General features: G+C 38.0%; 1 protein-coding gene across 4 annotated transcripts in view; it reads left to right on the plus strand.

The window, feature by feature from the left end:
* Window positions 1-20,882, plus strand: part of ZNF536 (zinc finger protein 536) — a 324,777-nt gene that overhangs the window by 159,798 nt on the left and 144,097 nt on the right. For all 4 annotated transcript variants that reach the window (XM_087971515.1, XM_087971516.1, XM_087971517.1 and 1 more), the window contains one exon: window positions 16,252-16,404. In XM_087971515.1, the coding sequence (XP_087827641.1) occupies window positions 16,252-16,404 (153 nt within the window). The remainder of the gene's footprint in view (window positions 1-16,251; window positions 16,405-20,882) is intronic.

Genomic DNA, 20,882 nt, shown 5'->3' on the forward strand with positions numbered 1-20,882 from the left:
AGAAGAAGAAGAAGAAGAAGAAGAAGAAGAAGAAGAAGAAGAAGAAGAAGAAGAAGAAGATGATAATAATAATAATAATAATAATAATAATAATAATAATAATAATAATAATCTATTCCATCTTGTCCAACTCTTGATGATTCCATAGGCCAGGTCTCTCCACATCTTCTGATGTTCCACAACTTCTTTGAATGTCTATGGAGATTCTCAGTCATCCAAATCATGGTTGTCTCAAAGGTGCTTTTTCAAAAAGCAACCGGACTTCCTTTGTTTTTCCTTGAAGACTCATCCAAGAACTGATGAAGCTTCTTGAATGAGAAGTGAAACATCTACAAGGAAACATAAAGAAAGTCCAGTTGCCTTTTGAAAAAAAAATCTTTGAGATTACTACTTTGAGTTGTTCTATGCTCTGGCTGGTGTCAGCTTTGATGGCGTCCACACACCATATTGTTTAGCAGCCTGTTTTCCTTTACTGCTAACTCTTTCCAACATAATTGCTTTTTCCAGTATGAACGTATTATTAACTTCATGGATTAGCAGAGGTATGTATATTTATGGAGAATTACAAACATCAGCATACATTATTAATTTTCATATAGAATCTTATAAATGCAGGAGCAAATGATTATGTCTGCAAAGCCATCTAGGTAGTTCTTTGAAAAATCAAACATACGTGTTGATTTGCTGCTCATAAAACGTGTAGCTGCTCTTAGAAATCTAAATTCTGGTGTTACTGAGGCCGCTTGCAGATGACCTTACCTTAACATCCATCAGTCCAAATTACCCAAATTGTTTCACTGGTGTTAAGTTAAATTAATGTGCTACTTCCAATGGTTATGGGCCAAAGTCTGGCGAAATTCCCATTCCTAGTCAAATTATGTTGCTTGGTCTCTTAGGGATGACCTCTATCCAGCTCTCATTGTAAGTCTCATTAATTCCAGTGGAGTTACTCTGATAGAGTGGCACCAAGTCAACTCTCAGTTCTGCCACCACACTAAAGCTACAGCAAAAATTATCTGAAAATCATTTTCTGATAAATGTTCTATTCATTTCCCTTTTCATACTCCCTGAATGGTTGGGGTGGTGGTGGTGGACATCAGTCCTTTTCCAGGGAAAATGGGACACAGTGTTCCCCTCCCCTGCTCCTACCGACAGATGGGGAAATTTCCAAGTCTTCAAGATTATTGATGGAATTGTCAGCTCACAAAAACCTAGAAGTTGTAAGGAGTTATGTAGAGTGGCATCTGTCTATGGGGATCCTCAGTCATCCAGGCCATAGTTGTCTCAAAAGTGATTTTTCAAAAAGCAACTGGACTTTCTTTGTCTTTACTTGAAAACAAAGAAGCTTCTAATCTTCAGTTAGAACCGAGGAAGCTTCTTAGATAAGAAATGAAACAAGTCCAGTTGCCTTTTGAAAACACACCTCAGGTAGAGTGGCGTCCTCCTCAGTGTAGGAGTCTAAATTTGAGCATGTTGACATTTTGTATTTTGTATTCTACGGTTGGTCAATTGGGGACAATGCTGTAGTTGGCTCAGGTGTTCTCAGTGGTTTGAGATCACTGTGGAGAAGATGACCACTGGTCAACTTCAAGGCCCATCTGAGCCATGGGGGAATGGCTGGTAGCCTGTAAGGTGTTTGCTTTGATTGGAAATGTTTATAAATACGATTGAGTAAAGTGTTCGGAAGGCATGTAAGTACTTCATTATGATTGGATAGTATTACTGAAATAAATACCATTAATATATGTATAAGTATATTCATAAATATATATTAAAGAAACCCAGAAGATTATGCATTCAATATTTTGACAAGGCAATGGATTTACATCTCACCTCTACACATATCTTGCCGGTGTTTTCCATAATTAAGGATAGGAGAAAAACTTTGTCAGGAATATCATGTGAACCATAAAGAGAGACCAGTTGATGGACACAGATTCGGAATTGGATTATATTTAGTGCTTTCTTAGTGTTCACTCCCCAATAAAGCATGCAAAACATTCTCCTTTATTATTTTTTCCCTTCCACTTCTGTGTATGGATTTTCTTTTTTTAGTTTTACTTTTGCTTCTTTCAAGAAGATTTTTTCCATCGTTTTTAACATATTCATAATTTTACTTTTTAAAAAATCCATGAGAAATGACAAAATGCATTTCCCAATAAGATTTTTTTTTGGGGGGGGGGGGAGGCGGAGACTATATTATGTGAACAATTGATAGGTAGTGCAAACATTTATTTATTTATTTACTTGCCTACTTATTTATTTATTTGTTTATTAAATTTATTGGCTGCCCATCTCATTTCGAAGAGACTATTTGGGAATGAAATATCAAAGTCAGCATGTGAATGTTAATGCTTTAAATTCCAGCTCCTAGGAAGTTTCCCAAAGTTGCCACCATATTGTAAGTTAAGAAGATTTAAAAAAAAATAGATGGGTAGTCATCCTATTCACTCTATTTCCTTAATGTCATTTATTTTAATTCAAATGAAAATTATGAAGAGGTTGGGCAACCATTTGTATAAGGTATAGATATAGGGTTTGTATTTTATAGGCATAGGTTTTCCTGTCTGAGCAAGAGAGTGGACTAAAAGACTTTTAAAGTCCCTTCCAATGCTGTTATTCTGTTAAAAGAAAGAAAATTAAATCTGGTTTAATTTTGGTTTCCTGTTTCTGTCCACTTCTCTGTCCTGGTGCTTCCCACTTTTTGGAGTACAACTTAGCCTTTGGCTCAGAAATACTTACACGTCCATGCTTGACATGCTTACGACAGCTGATATGAATGAACAATTTCCTTTCCCCCCTTTTATTCTGAATGTTTAATCCGTATCAAACACCCATCTTTATAGGAGGACACCAAAGACTTTAATTAAGACTTCTGTAAGATAACTCTTCCAAATTGGGTATTTGATCCAACTATGCATCAAGAAAACAATGTTGTTGTTGTTTTGAAAAAAAAATGTTTGTCAGACTTGGCAAATCTGATATGAATATTCCAGAGATAAGTTAGAGAAGCTGCACCAACCCTTGTGGTGTAGGCTTTTAAAGCCGTTTGGGTTCCAAACACCTGCTTTCAAATAACAGCTCTGAATACAAAAGGGTGATCCGTTTGGACAGCTTCTGCCCTAAGAGAGAAGAGATAACTCTTCTTGATTCTTCTCCAAATGAAATCAACAATCTGGATGAAGTATGGGGGAGACTCATTTTATCTAGGCAATAATCAAATTGCGTCTTCTTATGGAACTTGTGGGTCAAAGGTGTCCCAAGCAGTGGTGGGATTAAAAAAAAATTACTACCAGTTCTGTGGGCATGATGTAGCTTGGTGGGCATGGCTTGGTGGGCATGGCAGGAGAAGAATACTGCAAAATCCCATTCCCTCCCCACCCCACTAACCTGCTTTCCAGCTCCGTTCTCCTGTGCAGGGCAACCAAAGAAAACCCAGTCGATCAGCTGGGACTCAATGGGAGGCAGAGAATAGATGGGGGTGGAGCCAGTCAGAGGTGGTGTTTGCCGGTACTCAAAATTTCCACTACTGGTTCTCCAGAACTGGTCAGAACTGGCTGAATACACCACCTCTGGTCTCAAGGCAACCTAGAATATGGAGATGGATACGAGCATGGTGTTTCAGAGAAACAGCTCAAGCTTTTCTCCTAAATAACTCGGGGGTGAGTTGAATAGCCTTGCGATCTTTCAAAATCGTTCTTATTCTCCCATGTTTTTTGAGGGGGCGGAAGATGTTAATTAGAAGCTCAAGGTTTGCTTGTTAACAATGAGGATACTGGGTGATTGTCACATGTGTTAAAGGGATATTTCGGGAGCAAGTCCTTTCCTTACTCAATGGTATGGATGGATGGAAAGGTGACAAGTATCCAAACACGAGCAAAAAAAGAAGCAAAATTGAGTGGGAATGGATGGTAGTCGTATGTCCCTCAAGATCAGTGGTGGGATTCAAAAATTTTTACTACCGGTTTCTGTGGGCATGGCTTGGTGGGCATGGCAGGGGAAGGAGACTGTAAAATCTCCAGTCAGAGGTGGTGTTTGCCAGTTCTCCAAACTACTCAAAAATTCCACTACCAGTTCTCCAGAACTGGTCAGAACCTGTTGAATCCCACCTCTGCTCAAGATCCTGAGTTATAAGTTAATTTCTGAAAAGCTCTTGGTTTTGTTTTTAAAGCTGCCATTATTTCACTTGTTTTTTCCCCCCTCTCTATGTATCAGTCATCAGGATGATTTTGTAGAGAAAGCAAAGACGTTTTGTAGAGATCCTGGAGAGCAATACTGAAATTGTCTACAAACATGACAATTGGATTTTCTACATTTTTTTTTTTTAGACAAGCAGGTAAAGCTTGTTCAGGAGTCAAAGCAAGTTTCTTTCCTTGTGTAATTTATTTTGGGTTGTTTTGCATACGTGCAATGATCAAGTGCAAACATGTGTGCATGTGTGTGTGTGTAAGAGAAGCAAAAAGATAGCACAAATCTACATTAGAACCAGAGATGGTATTCAGCAGGTTCTGACCAGCTCTGGAAAACCGGTAGCAGAAATTTTGAGTAATTTGGAGTACCGGCAAATATCACCTCTGACTGGAGATTTTACAGTCTCCTTCCCCTGCCACGCCCACCAAGCCACGCCTATAGAACCGGTAGTAAAAAAAAAATTGAATCCCACCACTGATTAGAACCACTTATGGTCACAGGAGAGTGGAAGCAATGAATATTGTGTTTTATCGATATCAGTTTTTCATAGTTGCTTAGTTACTATTATATTTGAAAAACAGAAGGTAAATTTTACTGAGTTTTGCAATCAACTAAATTTTCTCAATATTGTGGACTAGGTAGGATCTTTTAAGTTTTTGTGTCTACCCTTTTTCTCATAAAGTCTCAAGCTCACAAATATTTTGAAAGAGGTAGTCATGTTATACTTTTTTCAGCAAACCCAACAGACTTGTTTTGGGGCAATTTCAGGACTAACCAAGCTTTTGTGAATGAATGAACAAGTGGAGGCTAAACATATAAAGAACAGTTCCTGGAATTGGGTATGTCTAATTTGATGAAAAAAGGGACTAGGGGTGACATGATAGCAGTCCTCCAATATCTCAGGGACTGCCACAAAGAAGAGGGAGTCAGCCTATTCTGCAAAGCACCTGAAGGCAAGACAAGAAGCAATGGATGGGAACTAATCAAGGATAGAAGCAACCTAGAACTAAGGAGAAATTTCCTGACAGTTAGAACAATTAATCAGTGGAACAACTTGCCTCTAGAAGTTGTAAATGCTCCAACACTGGAAGTCTTTAAAAAGAGATTGGATAACCATTGTCTGAAATGCTGTAGGGTTTCCTGCCTAAGCAGGGGATTGGACTAGAAGACCTCCAAGGTCCCTTCCAACTCTGTTTTTTCTATTCTATGACAATCTACTTTCTCCAGTTTGGTAATGGGCAGATGCAACTGAGTTCAACTTCCATAATTCTTAATCAGTTGGGTTAAGATAAGCCTCTCTTGAGGCTTAACCCAAAACAGGTTGGGTTAAGATAAACCTCTCTTGAGGAACTTCCTTCCATGCAGACCTAAAGTAATCAGTAGCCAGCTAAATAAAAATGACCTTTGGTATGGATATGGATGAACCTCAATTTCCAGCCTGAAGGGTTAAAAGATCTAACAATAATATGTGGAAGGTTATTTTCCTTTTTCATATATACTGTATCTTATGAATCAGTCAAACTAAAAACAAACCAATATTTATTAAAAATAAGTTTGTTGTTATAGCAAAGTTTTTGTTGTTTTAATTAATAAGATTTCTTGTTTTTGGTCCAGTGTGTATATTTCTTTCTCTTTTTTAAAAGCCCAACTGCTACTAAGAGGTAATTGCTGATCATGTATCTCTTTGTTCAAGACATTTTTATAAAAGTGTATGTATTATGTATGATGTGACCTTCAAATGTCATGGATGTGTTGTGCAATAAACTGTCAATATTTGTGGTTATAAGGTACTAGATGACTTTTACAATAATTGGAACAGCTATATTAAAAGCTCTGATCATTCAGCTGGTTAAAGAGAAAGACATAGGCCAGGCCAATGTTCACTGGGGATATTTTTTCCTTCTGCCAAATTATTAAATGAAGAGTATAGAAGAGTCTTTAAGAGGCATTGCTGTTGTTCTTTTTAAAAGAATATATTAAAAACTATATTTCCTGAGGGGAAAGTTATTTGGGATGATCCACATCCATTTTAATTAAAGCCACATCAAAAAATCTGTTTTGCAATTTCCTGAATGTTTCCTTCCCCTGTGAAAAATGCATCTGTCTTTCTACCTTGTTCCTAAGTGTGTTTGGATTTTCTGTAAAATTTCTTCTTAGTGGTATTTTTTTTCTCCTTTTTTGTTGTTGTTGCAAGTTAGCATTTGATTACTCGTTTCTTTCCCATTCTGCAGCCTCCCTGGCTATTGGAATTTCCTGATCTGAAAAGGCCTCCCTTCACTTGGGGAGACATTTTGTCTTGGGATTTAGTTGGATTAGGGAAAGCCAGAGAATCTGTAACCTGCAGGAAAGAAGGTTCTGTAACCAATGGTAATAGCATTTAGACATATATACTGCTCCATAGTGCTTTACAATACTCTTGGGGAGGTTTAAAAGGCCAGCATTATTTGCATATTGCACCCAACAATCTGAATCTTCATTTTACCGACTTTGCAAGAATGAAAGGCTGAATCAACCTTGAGCTGGCCAGGATTGAACTGTGGGCAGAATTTGCCTGCAATACTGCATTCTAACCACTGTGCCAAACAACCAAAGTTGTAACCACTTACATACTTTTTCAGTCATGTCTTAAGTAGGTGAATTCCACAACTCTGCACTCATCCCGGGCCGTTTTGGGGAGGAAAAAAAATCAAAATAATTTCTCAACATTTTGAAAGAAGAATGGTGAAAGGAAAGGACAGAAGACAAATTTAGCCCAACATGTAGTATTTTCTGAGTCTTAGAACAGTAATAGTACTTTGCAAAACATTGCAAAAATATTATGGTTATTGTTGATCACACAGTCAGCCAGATGTTTAGAATGGGTTTGTTATTATTCAGTGCTTCCCAGGAACCTGGGAGAGATAGATGTTGTTGTTTAATAATATTAAAAATATTATTGTACAATGTGAAATCACAACTGCTAGTACTTTAGCTTGTGTTGGCCTTCACACACATTGAGTTCTTCCTAGGTCATAATATAGTACAGGTAGTCCTTGATGTACGACCACAATTAAACTCAAAGTTGTTAAATGAGACAGTTAAGTGAATTTGCCTCATTTTACAACCTTCCTTGCCACAGTTGTTAAGTGAAGCACTGCAGCTGTTAAGTTAGTAACATGGTTGTTAAGTGAATCTGGCTTTCCCATTGGCTTGTCTTGTCAGAAGGTTGCAAAAGGGGATCATAGTGACCCCAGGACACTGCACCCATCATAAATAGGAGCCAGTTGCAAGCATCTGAATTTTGACCATGTGACTGTAGGGATGCTTCAGCAGTCATAACTCACTTTTTTGGTGTTGTAACATCAGCCACTAAACAAATGGTTGTAGGTCGAGAACTACCTTCTAATCTAATCTTTTCATCACTCCTTATCACCCATCCCCTCCCACTTGTGATTGTAGGACTGTAACTTTGTTGCTTGTATCCTTACGATTTATATTCCTAGTATGATTTGATTGCCTGTTGTACTCTATGATTATCATTAAGTGTTGTACTTTATGATTCTCGACTCTTGACGAATGCATCTTTTATGTACACTAAGAGCATTTGCACCAAGACAAATTCCTTGTGTGTCCAATTACACTTGGCCAATCTATTCTATTCTATTCTATTCTATTCTATTCTATTCTATTCTATTCTATTCTATTCTATTCTATTCTATTCTATTCTATAACCTGTATATTTGCAGATCTGAACAGTGTTGTCCTTTTGTAAGATGGAAATTTTGTGAATGTGCAGATTTTTGAAGTGCCACCTGTGATTTTTGGATGTGGCTTCCATGCTACAGGGACCACTGTGACTGGTTTGCCCTATCCTTTCAACTTTAATTTTCAGACCTTGATTCTTTGTCTTTTCTTTGTCTTCCATGCTACTATCTCTCAATATTGCTGCATCAATTATCCACACTTTCTTTTTTTTTCTCCCACCAGAGTTAAATCTGGTTATGTTATGAGCCAGGACTTTTATCTGTTTGTTATTTAAACTTGTTTTAAATAAAATTAATGTTTATTTCAAATAAATAATATTTTTTTTCTTTGAGCTTGTATACTGTCCAACTCTCAATGCCTCTGGATGGCTCACAACAATGAAATGAAGAACTTGCAACAAAATCCATAAAAGATAAAATAAAAAAAGTGAAGATAAAAGTGTGATGAAGGGGTATCACTCTATCTACACTCATTCTATAAACATCCGTACTCTATAAACATCTGTACATTCTTTCTTTATGAACCAAAAAGACTGCAAGATCTCCTTTACATCAAGAGACAGTTAGAGAGATGACCAGATGAAGCAAAGAGGCCCCAATGTACTTATTGATAATGGGGTGCCAACGTATGCCTATCTATTTCCTAAGATTCTGTAATCTAACCTCACTTCCTTTCCATAAACCTAACTGATGAGACTCTGTGAGCTTTTTTGGTTGTGAGTGGCTGTTAGTGGCTTGACATAACATTAATTTCATGCTTTCAAGGCACAGTGGGCTCCTTAGCTTAAGGACATGTGGTCAGATTTTAAAGTCCTGATATGCTTTTAAATTTTGCAGGATGTCTTTAGCCAGATTTATGCAAAATGAATAGAACAAAAGTCTAAGTGCAAGGCAGATTTTAATGTGTGGGTAGCATCTGTAATACCATTGGATTGCTATCTAGATTTTTTTTTTAAGCGGGTAAAGAAAGAGTGTCACAACTGACTCCCTGAATAATTCTAAGTGCCTTTCTTCATGAAGAGGAACATTGAAACTTCCTTCTCCCTCTCTCTTTCCTCTTTCCTCTCCTCTCCTCCTTCAGTTTAATCAATTAATAAAGATACGGCCAAACAAAGCTACACATTATAGTGATGTTTGCTTTAGTCTCTTTTTATGTGGGCAAAGTAGGATCTCCAACTTGGAGACTACATTGCAAATCAACATATTGTTACTCCTACTCCACCAACCAGGAAGTACAGACTGTGTATGACACACTCAAGGTTCAGCTTTTGTAGCTATCAGCTAATTTTTTTCTATTGCTTCCAAATTTTCTTCATACAGAACAGAACTCTTTGATGACTTCTAGCTTTGGGCACTGCCTCCGCAGCCATGTTCCAACTAGAATTTCTGCAGGAGCATCCCCAATGGGCAGCAAAGCCCATTTGTTTATAGTTAACTATAAACTAGCCACAAGGACACTTTTTCCCCGAACACCAGCACTCTGCTAAACAAATAATTCCCTCAACACTGTCCAACTATTTACAAAGTCTGCACTACTATTACTATTAATCTTCTCATCACTCCTTATCACCCATCCCTCCCACTTGTGACTGTATGACTGTAATTTTGTTGCTTGTATCCTTACAATTTATATTGGCTGTTTCCTAGTATGATTTGATTGCCTATTGTACCCTATATACTACTATTAAGTGTTGTACTTTATGATTCTTGACTCTTGACAAATGTATCTTTGCTTTTATATACACTAAGGGTTTATGCACCGACAAATTCCTTGTGTGTCCAATCACACTTGGCCAATAAAGAATTCTATTCTATTCTATTCTATTCTATTCTATTCTATTCTATTCTATTCTATTCTATTCTATTCTATTCTATTCTATTCTATTCTCCTCTATTCTTATTCTGTTCTATTCTATTCTATTCTATTCTATTCTATTCTATTCTATTCTATTCTATTCTATTCTATTCTATTCTATTCTATTCTATTCCTTATTCTCTTCTCTTCTCTTCTCTTCTCTTCTCTTCTCTTCTCTTCTCTTCTCTTCTCTTCTCTTCTCTTCTCTTCTCTCCTCTCCTCTCCTCTCCTCTCTTCTCTTCTACTCATTTGAATCCCCACAAAAGCAAAACTATGAAACAGAAGCTAATTTCCCACAAGCTGACAACCCTCCATTTTCATGGGTAAGATTCCCATCATTGCCTGCCTACCAGCTCCATATTTTTCCCAATGCTCTTGGATGTGAACCAGCAGTGAGATCCTACTTGTTCCACTACCGGTTCTGTGATTGCGTGCACATGCATGCAGCCCCTAACACACGCACACCTAACACGCACACTCAGCTTCCCCCACCCCAACTGAGGCCTGCAGTGCCAATCCGCTGAGAGGATAAAGATGAGAAAAGGACATAGACGGGTGGGAGGGTTGATCCTGCGCTTTTCTCTTCTTTCTTCTCTCAGCTGAGAGGCTTTTTTCCCTCTTCTCAGCTGATCATTGGAGACTTTGTAAAAAAACTACCGCTTTGGCCAAACTGGGCCAAACTGGTAGCATACTACCACTGATGTGAACCACTATTAAACCATGCGGCCCTCGCACTGGCCTATTTTTCCCAACCAATCCAATTGCTTTTTTTTTAAAAAAAAAATTGCACCAAAGTTAAATGGTACAGGTGAGGGGAGGCAGGTCAGTTTTTCATCCCTCAGAATGGTGTCACCATCCTGTGGTCAGGATAATTGCAGCTATCACTAAGTCAGCTTAATACGAATACAGGGGGATGTGGCTTTATAATACCTTGCCAAGAGCATACTTGGAATATTACATGCAGTTTTGGTTGCTGCGATGTTAAAAAGACACTAGAAAAAATGCAAAAAAAAAAAGAGCAACGAAGATGACTAGGGGATTGAAGGCTAAAACATACAAAGAACAGTTGCAAAAATTGGGTGTGTTTAGTTTTGATGAAAAGTAGGACCGCAAGTGACATGATAGCAGTGTTCCAATAGTTGAGGGGCTGCCACAAAGAAGAGGGGGTGGGGGGTCAAGATATTTTCCAAAGCACCTTGAAGGCAGGACAAGAAGCCATGGATGGAAACTAATCAAGGAGAGAAGCAAGCTAGAGCTAAGGAGACATTTCCTGACATTGAGAACAATTAATTGGGGGAACAACTTGCCTCCAGAAGCTGTGGATGCCCCAACACTGGAGATTTTAAAGAAGAGATTAGACAACCATTTGTCTGAAATGATATAGGGTTTTCTGCTTGAGCAAGGGGTTGGGCTAGAAGACCTCCAAGGTCCCTTCCAACTCTGTTTTTCTGGCACTGGATAAAGGGAAGTGCTCAGTGTTACAGTTATGATTATTCGAGGAGTGTTGTTGCCACATCTCAGTTTGTCTGAATGCTTATACTACCAGGAAGTTGCCTAGCCCATCTCTATTAAACTTGATCCACTTTTCCAAACCTAGTTATCTTTTCTTACATAGTCACTCAGAATGCAAGGCAGGGTGGCTCTTTTGTTTCTCTGTGTCATTCAAATGTCTAACAGGAAAAAAAAATAAAGTCTATATTTTTCATTTACCAAAAGAGCTTTTTCGTATAATCTTCATTTCTAATTACACAAACAGGGCAGAGCTATTTTCTCTTCACTGGTAGGCTTTCTTCCAAATCAGCTCTAAAATAGCTCTTTGTTTCAACAAATTCTTTGCCGATCCATATTAATGCTTAACAGTGTAACATGACCATACATGGTCACTTTAAAAAAAAAGCACCCTAAACCCTTTGATAAAACAACAAAAGAGGCAAGTTGTTAAGAAGCCCAAAACGATGGTAGCTCTTGCAGAATATTTAACATGAGGTCACTTATTAAATACCAAAAGCACTGTTATAAACAATAACTGTGACTTTCAGAAAAATGGAATTGATGAAATTGTTTTTAGATTTCAAATGGCAGACAATAGAGTGCATTCTCTCTGTTCCTTATTTTTAAGCAATTTTATTCTCTTGGACAAATTGGCTGCCAGAGGAAGGCTAACTTTTTGGAGGGTTTAAAAGCTTGGCAAAAATTATATTTGGAAATTCCTCACTAACTTAAGTTGGATAATTTCTATTGATTTCTCCAGAGGAAGGAGAAATTGTCCAATAATATATCAAGGGAAGGAGTCTCCCTTGACTGTGTTACTAAATATCTCAGAAGAGGACCCTCCGTAGTTTGTAAAGGCGTCAGAAGAAATGTACTTTCAGACTTGCAAGATTTTGTTAATATAGCCTCACAATAAGGTAGAATTAATTCATCTGGTCATGCTTGCTGTCTGAACCTCTCTCTGTGTGTATGTGTGTGGGAGAGAGGGGGGAGGTGGAAGGGAGAGGGAGAGAAAGAGAGAGAGAGAAGGAGAGAGGAGAGAGAGAAAAGGAGAGAGAGAGAAAAGGAGAGAGGAAAGAAAAAAAGGAGAGAAAGAGAGAGAGAGAGAAGGAAAGAGAGAAGGAGAGAAAGAGAGAAAGAGAAGGAGAGAGAGAAGAGAGAGAGAGAGAGGACAGAGAGAGAGAGAGAGAGAGAGAAAAGAGAGAGAGAGAAAAGGAGAGAGAGAGAGAGAGAGGGAGAGAGAGCGCAGAAGAAAACTCTCAACTCAGTTTTAGGGGCCCATAAATGTATGGTTTTAAAAAAACATCCTTGTAGGTAAGACTGGCCTCATTAGTCCCATCTACCGACTATAAGTTGAGTTAAGTGGAAAGGACCATTCTCCAGACCACCCACACATTGTCCTGCCTTTCTGTTTTCATTTTTGCTTTTTCAGAGGGATTAGTGCTAAACACGACAGCTTTTCAGCCTCACCAAAAAATGAATCTGAAGGATGGGGGGAAATCAATTTTGGGTCAAGTGAAAATCAGTCTCTTAAATCTGCATTGCGAGCTGTTTATCTTACAAATTTATTCTTTTTTTAATTGGGCCACACATATCCTAGGCAGCAAAATAAAAGAGAAATGTCTAACAAGCTGACATTAAGAGTGACATCTAGCAAAGCATAACTAGTACTCTGATTCCATAAATTTATCTGGAGTGGCTGGTTAGTTTTAGCTATCTGTTGATCTACATTTGTTTTTTCTGGCCTGCTGTATGATGTTTATAGAAACCCCAAACAAAATAAAAGGATCCTTTCACACATTTGCAGTTTTCCACTTCATGTGTGCCGTCTGAATTTTGCACAGTTCAGAGTTTTCTTCTGCTGAATTTTGTTTCCTGAATTTTGCTGGACAATCAAAGTTTCCCGAGGAATCCAGCAATATAAAATAGTTCATGCCTGTTTGACAGTCCACATAGATTCTATGTTGTGTTACTATGTTGTGTTACTCTATGCTGCAGAGACTTTTGGTGTTTCTATTCATGCATCTTCCCAGCTTTCTAACAACTACTTTGTGTTAAAATTTTCTAGAAGGTCAAGTAGAATACTCAGGGAAATTTATTCTTGTGCTTCTTTTATCCAATTGTTTATTGTTTTCATTCTAAGAAAACAAAAAGCAAAGCTTCAATGTCCAGGGAATATTAATGTTGTGTGTGATTTCCTTGACACATATTTTAACAATTTTTCACTTTTCAGAAACACACATGCATTTACTTTATTGACTATTGGGGAAATACATCCATAAAATTCACATATATTTTCCCCTAAGGTTTTTTGTTTGTGTGTTTGTTTGTTTCTTCTTCACTGTTGCTTGCTCCAGACTGTCTGCTCTTTCCTGTTTGTACACTGATTCTAAGCTAGATTTGTCATTGTCATTTATCTACTTGCTTGTTCATTAGATTTATTTGCCACCTATCTCACCATGGGGCAATCCTAGGCGGCTTACAATGATAAAAAGGAAGAAATGAAAAGAGGGTAAACAGAACAGAAGCAAAATAATAGAGACACGCAATGAACAATGAAAAAGAACACAGTGAAAATATATCAGTAACTCCCTTTTACAACCCTGTAATCCAGAGGTGGTTTCAGCAGGTTCTGACCAGTTCTGGAGAACCGGTAGCAGAAATTTTGAGTAGATCAGAGAACTGGCAAATCCCACCACTGACTGGCCCCGTCCCCATCTATTCTCTGCCTCCCATTGAGTCCCAGCTGATCGGCTGGGTCTTCTTTGGTTGCCCTGCACAGGAGAATGGAGCTGGAAAGCAGGTTAGTGGGGTGGGGAGGGAATGGGGATGCCATGCCCACCAAGCCACGCCCACAGAACTGGTAGTAAAAAAAATTGAATCCCACCACTGCTGTAATCCCTTGATTCAGGATAGAGTCAGAGTGACTGTATGCAGTTATGTGTTTACTGGTTGGATTCCCTTCCTGATGCCAGCTGAGTTCGCAACATATATTTTTTTCTTGCTCCCTAGAGGAGAGAACTTCTGTCACTACCTAGCATTGAACTCTCAATCTTCCAAGTGGCAGGCAAGCATCTTCACCACTAGGCCACCACACTGCTCAAATGAAAAAACAAAAGAAAACACTAATATGATAGCACAAAGATGGATGGGTGGAGAGCAGAGAATAAAGGAGGAAGGGGAATCAATCCAGCAGCCACGTTCAGCGTGGAGTTGGCCCACATAACTCTAAATTCTTCCCCAACACTTGGCTGAAAACTGGTCATACATACACACCTAAGTGCCCCATGCATTATCTTGAAGGAACCAATGTATGGCATCAGATGAGACGTTGACTAGGAGATCCAACCACCGTAAGCACAGAAGAGGCATTGAGTGGCCTTGGGTCAGTCACTTCCTTTTAGCTCAGCCTACTTCACGGGTTTGTTGGGGGGAGAACACAAGAGGATGGAACAATATGTATACCATCTTGGGCTCATAGTTCAAAAAGGATATAACTCTACAAATATAATAATACATGTGTTTGCAGCTGAAATTTCATATTTGTGCATATTTCCCTTCTCTTGCTCATGGGCACATCATACACTTCCTTTCCATGTTATGAAATTATGCAGTGTTAACATGAATTACCTGATGACATTTCATGGAACTGTCATGATACCAAGGATTCTAGGTTTGTTTGGGTTTGCGGGTTTTTTGTTTTTTTTTGCTCTTCTTTTCCATATTCCTTGTTTTCTGTCCTTTGTCAGCCCTCTGATTGTTAAATCTCATAAAGTCAGAGGTATACTAGGAAGATGACATGGTGAATCAATCAATTACTGTGGGTCATGTGGACTCCCCATTTTGGGGTGAATTCAAATGGAGGCTAGAGAGTGATTCTTTCAACAGAAGATAGTACTTGTAGCTGAGGTTAAACTGTGGGATCTTTGATGCTTTCTGAGCTTGGTTGTTTGCCTGCAGATGCATTGCCCAACTAGGTTACATCATCAGTGCCAATTGTAATAACTGAGGTACCTCGCTCCAGTTTTTCCTAAACCAGTTTATTCTGAAGGTGGCATCAGCAGAGAACAAGAACAGTTAAGGGTACAATGGAGATAAATCCAATGTGGAAGTTGTCTGAGATAAAGCTCAGCTTAAAGCTCTTTTTTGCCTCTTGGATGCAGAATGAAGTAGGAATAATCATGTGACACAATTAAATTACGATGGCATCTCGCTGTAAAGAAAATAATAAAAGAAAAGCTGTAGCTTGGTATAATTTATGTGACAAGTTCCCACAAACATTGGGTATAGTCCATTTAATGGGTGAACAATTTTTAAATCTCCTTGATTTCATTGTGAAAGATTTGCACATCTGCTTAGTCTTCTATTAAAACCAACAGTACTTAATGAATTAACCAAAGGCTTATATTTAAAAGTGCTTAATTTCCTGTGCATTATGCCTAATACCATTAATATTAGTAGTATCAATTGTAGTAATGTTCTTACCGCTTTCTTTAGTCTTCAAAACTTTTGAAAGGGATGCACAGCATGGCTTGCAGACGCCTGCATATTAACAGTCAAGCAAAAGCAAGAAAGGAAGAAAAAAAATCTTTGCTGGAAAAAAACAAGGGAGGAAAAGTTTTGTGTGTGTGTGTGTGTGTGTGTGTGTGTTTTAAGGATGAGAAAGTACTTAATAGGAATGAAGCAAAAGAAGAAATCAAACCAGCTGCTGACACAGCTGTTTCTTTTCTTGTCTAATTCAGTTCTGTATAAAGGTACCATATGCTGCTTAAAAATGACGATGGGAAAGATGAAATAATTTAAGAGAATAACAAGAAAATACATGAATTGTCAGCATTCTGTCAGATTTAAAAGAATGAAACAGACAGGTGTAGTATTGACATGTTTCGCTTTGTGTTGCATTAGCAGTTTGAGTGAGAACAACTTCTTGACATGTGCTGAAGTGATGTGAGAACGTTCTCTCTATTTCAGATGTTGGAGAGGAAGCTGGAAGATCTGCCGGTGGCCAGCAGCAATCACTATTGAGAGATAGGAACCTTGGGTCTGCCATGAAGGACTGTCCCTACTGTGGGAAAACATTCAGGACATCTCATCACTTAAAAGTTCACTTGAGGATACACACAGGTGAGGCCTCCTCATAAAACAGTGATACTTTTGTGCAGAAAAGAAAGGGATGCACAGAAGGTGTTCTCTGGAAGTATGGAGACTAAATCTACATCCCACAAGAATTATATCCGCGTTCTTCTTCCTACCATTTAGTAAATGGCGGAACTGGCCCTGTGGGATGAAGGAAACTGAGATGGAGGAGGCCAAAATGTAACCTCTCACTCTTTCAACCCATGGCCAGGATCATGGACTTCTTGTAAAGCTCTCAGCTTTGGAATCCAATAATTTCCCAATGCCATGTCCAAAACCAAGAGCTGATTATTCTTTGAGGCTGATGGTTGTTGTTTTTTTCTTATTTCTCACATAAGGACAAAATCTTTCCAGATGGAGTATTCTAGTATCTGCAATATACTCCGTGAACTAATAGGGAGAGGGTTTCTCTTTCACATAACGTCTGGGCTGAGTTGCCTCTTACTTATCTGGAGTGCCCCTCCCTCCCTCCCGGAATTCCACATCCTCATTCCATTCCATTATACCTAGGGTTTTTTTTCTAGATCAAAGAGTCAGTCCATCCCTCCCCTTCTCTCAGTCTCTCCCTCCCTCTCTCCACTTCTGAAAAATGCTACCCAAAAATATATAGGGAGAAGTTGCTGGGAATTAAAACTGATTTAGATGCAGAAATGTTTTCTGCAATTCTTGCTGACCATCAAACAGTTGATCAGCTAGCCGGCAGTAGTAATTTAACTCCACACCCATTTATAGTTTCCTCCCTGTCTTTAGCAACATTGTCCCTTATTGTCTATACTAAGGACCAACTGTCCCCCATTTATGCCATTCTGCTGCAGCCAGATCACAAGATCACAGGGAGAGGGTCTCCTTAACATGGTATATTATTTGGACAGGAAGTTCACAAATGTGTAGGAAAAGAGGCAGCTGATCTGGAAGTTGGGAGTTAAATGTGTCATTAGTTTCAAGTCATTGCGTTACCACAAAAAACCTGAGTCCTGCCCTCATGAATTCCATTTATCTTTATGTAGCACCATCTAGATTAATATTAGGTGCAAATAACCAGGAATATTCATTGAGTTCAAAACAGATAAGAGTTTATTATTGCTATCTTTAATACAAGAATCTAGTCAATGGATGGTCACAGCTAAATTGGTGCTAGATGGCTCAAGATCAGCCATCTCTTCTCCTACAAAAATGTCCTCTAATGATGTGTTGAGGTCAGTGTTGATGTGGTTGAGCATGAGTTGTCTTTGGGTGTTTTAAATAGATATCCTAGATAAGCATTGTTTCTTACATCAGTGTCCTCCCTGGTATTGTAGGGTTCAAATAATTGAAAGATCTATCTATGTTGATTTTGTAAAATTTAATAAGGGACAATCCCTGGTTAAAAAGTTGTGTGTTTTTCTGTATGACCACATGTATGCACATTTCTACATACAGGCATGGTTTCTGACCTGGCCATTGGCCAATTATCAAATAGATTTGTTTTAAATGTCTAGAATGATTGCCATTGTCCAGTCAGAGGAGCATAAAGAGGTGCTTCACTATTCCCTGAAGTTTCAAAAGCAAACTATTTTCTTTTACGTGTCTTTCTGTTGTTGAAGAGTTTAAACAGAACTGTATTTTTTGCAAAAACAGACCGTTCTTTCCCAAACTTTAGTGAAGGGTAAAAAAACAAACACAAAACTGAAAGAAGTATATTTAATCTGTTTTTAAAGTATTTTAGAAACGGCAAATACTTATTATAAGTAAAGGCCAGAAAAAACTGCTTATTTTGCGTTTGATTAATAGATGCACAAATGTCTTCATTGTTCTTCTGCTTAGAAAATGCATGAGTGTAACAAAACATTCTATATTTGAGAACAAACATGTGCAAGGAATTAAATAATTGCTAAATAAGTTGAAAGGTGACATGGAGATAAAGAACCAATGGATCAGAAGCTCAGGGCTATCTGCTGCTAGGTTTAAACACTTTAGCCTTTCCCCTCCTCAATTTTATAATTCCAGAAAATTTTAGAATATTCACTCCAATTTTCTAATTCCACTCTTGGAATAATATTGGAAAATGGAAAGAAATAGTAGCGCACTCAAGCATGTTAATGGCATAAGGGACATATCAATCTTTTAAGCCAAAGTCTAATTTATTTTTCCCAATATTGTAAGCTGGGGCAAGAAAAAACCTATATTCCACATAGAATTAATGGATTTAAGGTGGTTCAGAAAGGTGTGGGCCATATAAGATGTAAAGTAAAGGTAAAGGTTCCACTCGCACATATATGCTAGCCATTTCCGGCTCTAGAGGGTGGTGTTCATCTCCTTTACAAAACCAAAGAAGAGACAGCACTGTCCAAAGACGTCTCCATGGTCATGTGGCTGGCATGACTAAACGTTGAAGGTGAACGGAACACTGTTTCCTCCCCACCAAAGGTGGTCCCTATTTCTCTACTTGCATTTTTTTATGTTCTTTCGAACTGCTAGTTTGGCAGAAGCTGGGACAAGTAACGGGACCTCATTCCGTTACACGGCGCTAGGGATTCAAACCGCCAAACTGCCGACCTTTCTGATCAACAAGCTCATTGACAAACTGTCAGTCCTCTGGGTAAAAAAGGGGAGACTTTCTGTTCTGAAAAAAATGCAGTTTTCACATTTAGGATTCCTGGAAGAAACACTGAAAATTCAGATCGAAATTTGATTCGTTAATTGAAATCCGTTCAAATCTGGATGCAACCAGCCTTGGAAAATTATGAACCATTCTGGTTATGCGCCTCAGAAAGTATGTAGGATTTATTAGGGGGTTATATTTTCAACAAAACCAATAAAAGAGCAAGATGATTGATAGGAATAAAATTCTCTTAAGATTCTGAGGCAATGGAATGAGGTGTTTTTTTCTTTCCTACTTCACCCTAAGTACTGGAATCCAGACTCGTTCAGGAGAACTGACAGACAGATCACTCCTTCCATGCCCATATTACAAAAATAACTATGGAAGTAACTATTACAAGATGTACTCATCCACTGGGTGAGTTGGCTTTAAAAGAAAAAAGCTATTGTTGACTAATTATCCAGATTACAACCTATTACACTCAGGAAGAGAGTCACTAGATGCTTCCTCATAACTATTTGAGACAAAAGCCCCCTTCCACTGCTGTCCCCTCAGGGTTTTCTTAGAGGCCGTGGTAGGAAAAGAATGAAAGGGATGTATCTGGTAGGGCAGCTGCAGAGCACTGAGGAGAATGAATTAGAAATAATCTAGAGGACACTAAAATTTTTATTCACATTATATATATTTCATTCTGTTCAAATGTTTACATGTAAAACAAGGACTGTTAGACTCTGCTGGTCTTTTCACAAGGCTCTAAAAATTTGGTTTGCTTGCCAGGACTGGGCTCCCATGAGAGTGATAGAGATAGTCTCTGGGCTTTATTGATGGTTATTTATTATTTATGGTTATTTATTTATTTATTTGTTTTTATTTTATTTTATAGTATGTATATTTTTGTTTTTATATATTCAATTGTAAGCAGCAAAACATCATTTATGTGAAATGGTGGTGATAGTTAGTTAGTTAGTTAGTTAGTTAGTCAGTTAGATGATAGATAGATAGATAGATAGATAGATAGATAGATAGATAGATAGATAGATAGATAGATAGGTCGATAAATTGATAGATCGCTAGATAGATAGATAGATAGATCGCTAGATAGATAGATAGATAGATAGATAGATAGATAGATAGATAGATAGATAGAAAGATAGATAGATAGATAGATAGATAGATAGATAGATGATAGATAGATAGATAGATAGATAGATAGATAGATAGATAGATAGATAGATGATAGGTAGATAGATAGATAGATAGATAGATAGATAGATAGATAGATAGATAGATAGATAAGCAGGCAAGCAGCCAGGCAGGCAAAATAAATACTTCTTCCTTATAATCTTTCATTATAATTAAGAGGCCACTTTTTGTTTCTTTGTTTGTTCATATGAATGAAAGTTGATTTTCCCTTTCCAAACCTCCCAACCCCCTTGGAGGCAACTGTTTTATGGATTTCTTGTGGGAAGCCTCTGTGTGAAGATTTTTTTTAGTGCTGATCAGTTCACCACTTCTTGCTCCATCATGTTCATCAGTTCCTCTTCAGTCTGCCGTTGCTTCCCCAGTAGTCCACATACAGTAATATTGTGATACGACAATGTCACTCAAGTCTGGGCAACGGTAGCTCTCTAAAAACTCTGTAGGCTTCTTAAATCTGCTTCCAAACAAAGACACTTTTTCCTATTCTTTCTCCGTCTTTTTTTTCCACACACACTTTTCTTTCTCCTTTCCCCAAAGTAGTTGTTTTACACTTGGTGTGATTTGCCTGAGTTCAGATTATGTTCTATGAGTTGAAAACAGATCGACAGGATTGTTTCTAATCGGAAATTACAGTCTCTTCTTAAAATTGCTACAGATAGTTGTCATGTGTCTAAGGAATACTCAG

The sequence above is a fragment of the Notechis scutatus genome, chromosome 9 (assembly GCF_049901735.1).
Source record: "Notechis scutatus isolate UNSWTSFEM ecotype Mainland chromosome 9, rNotScu1.2, whole genome shotgun sequence".
NCBI lineage: Eukaryota > Metazoa > Chordata > Lepidosauria > Squamata > Elapidae > Notechis > Notechis scutatus.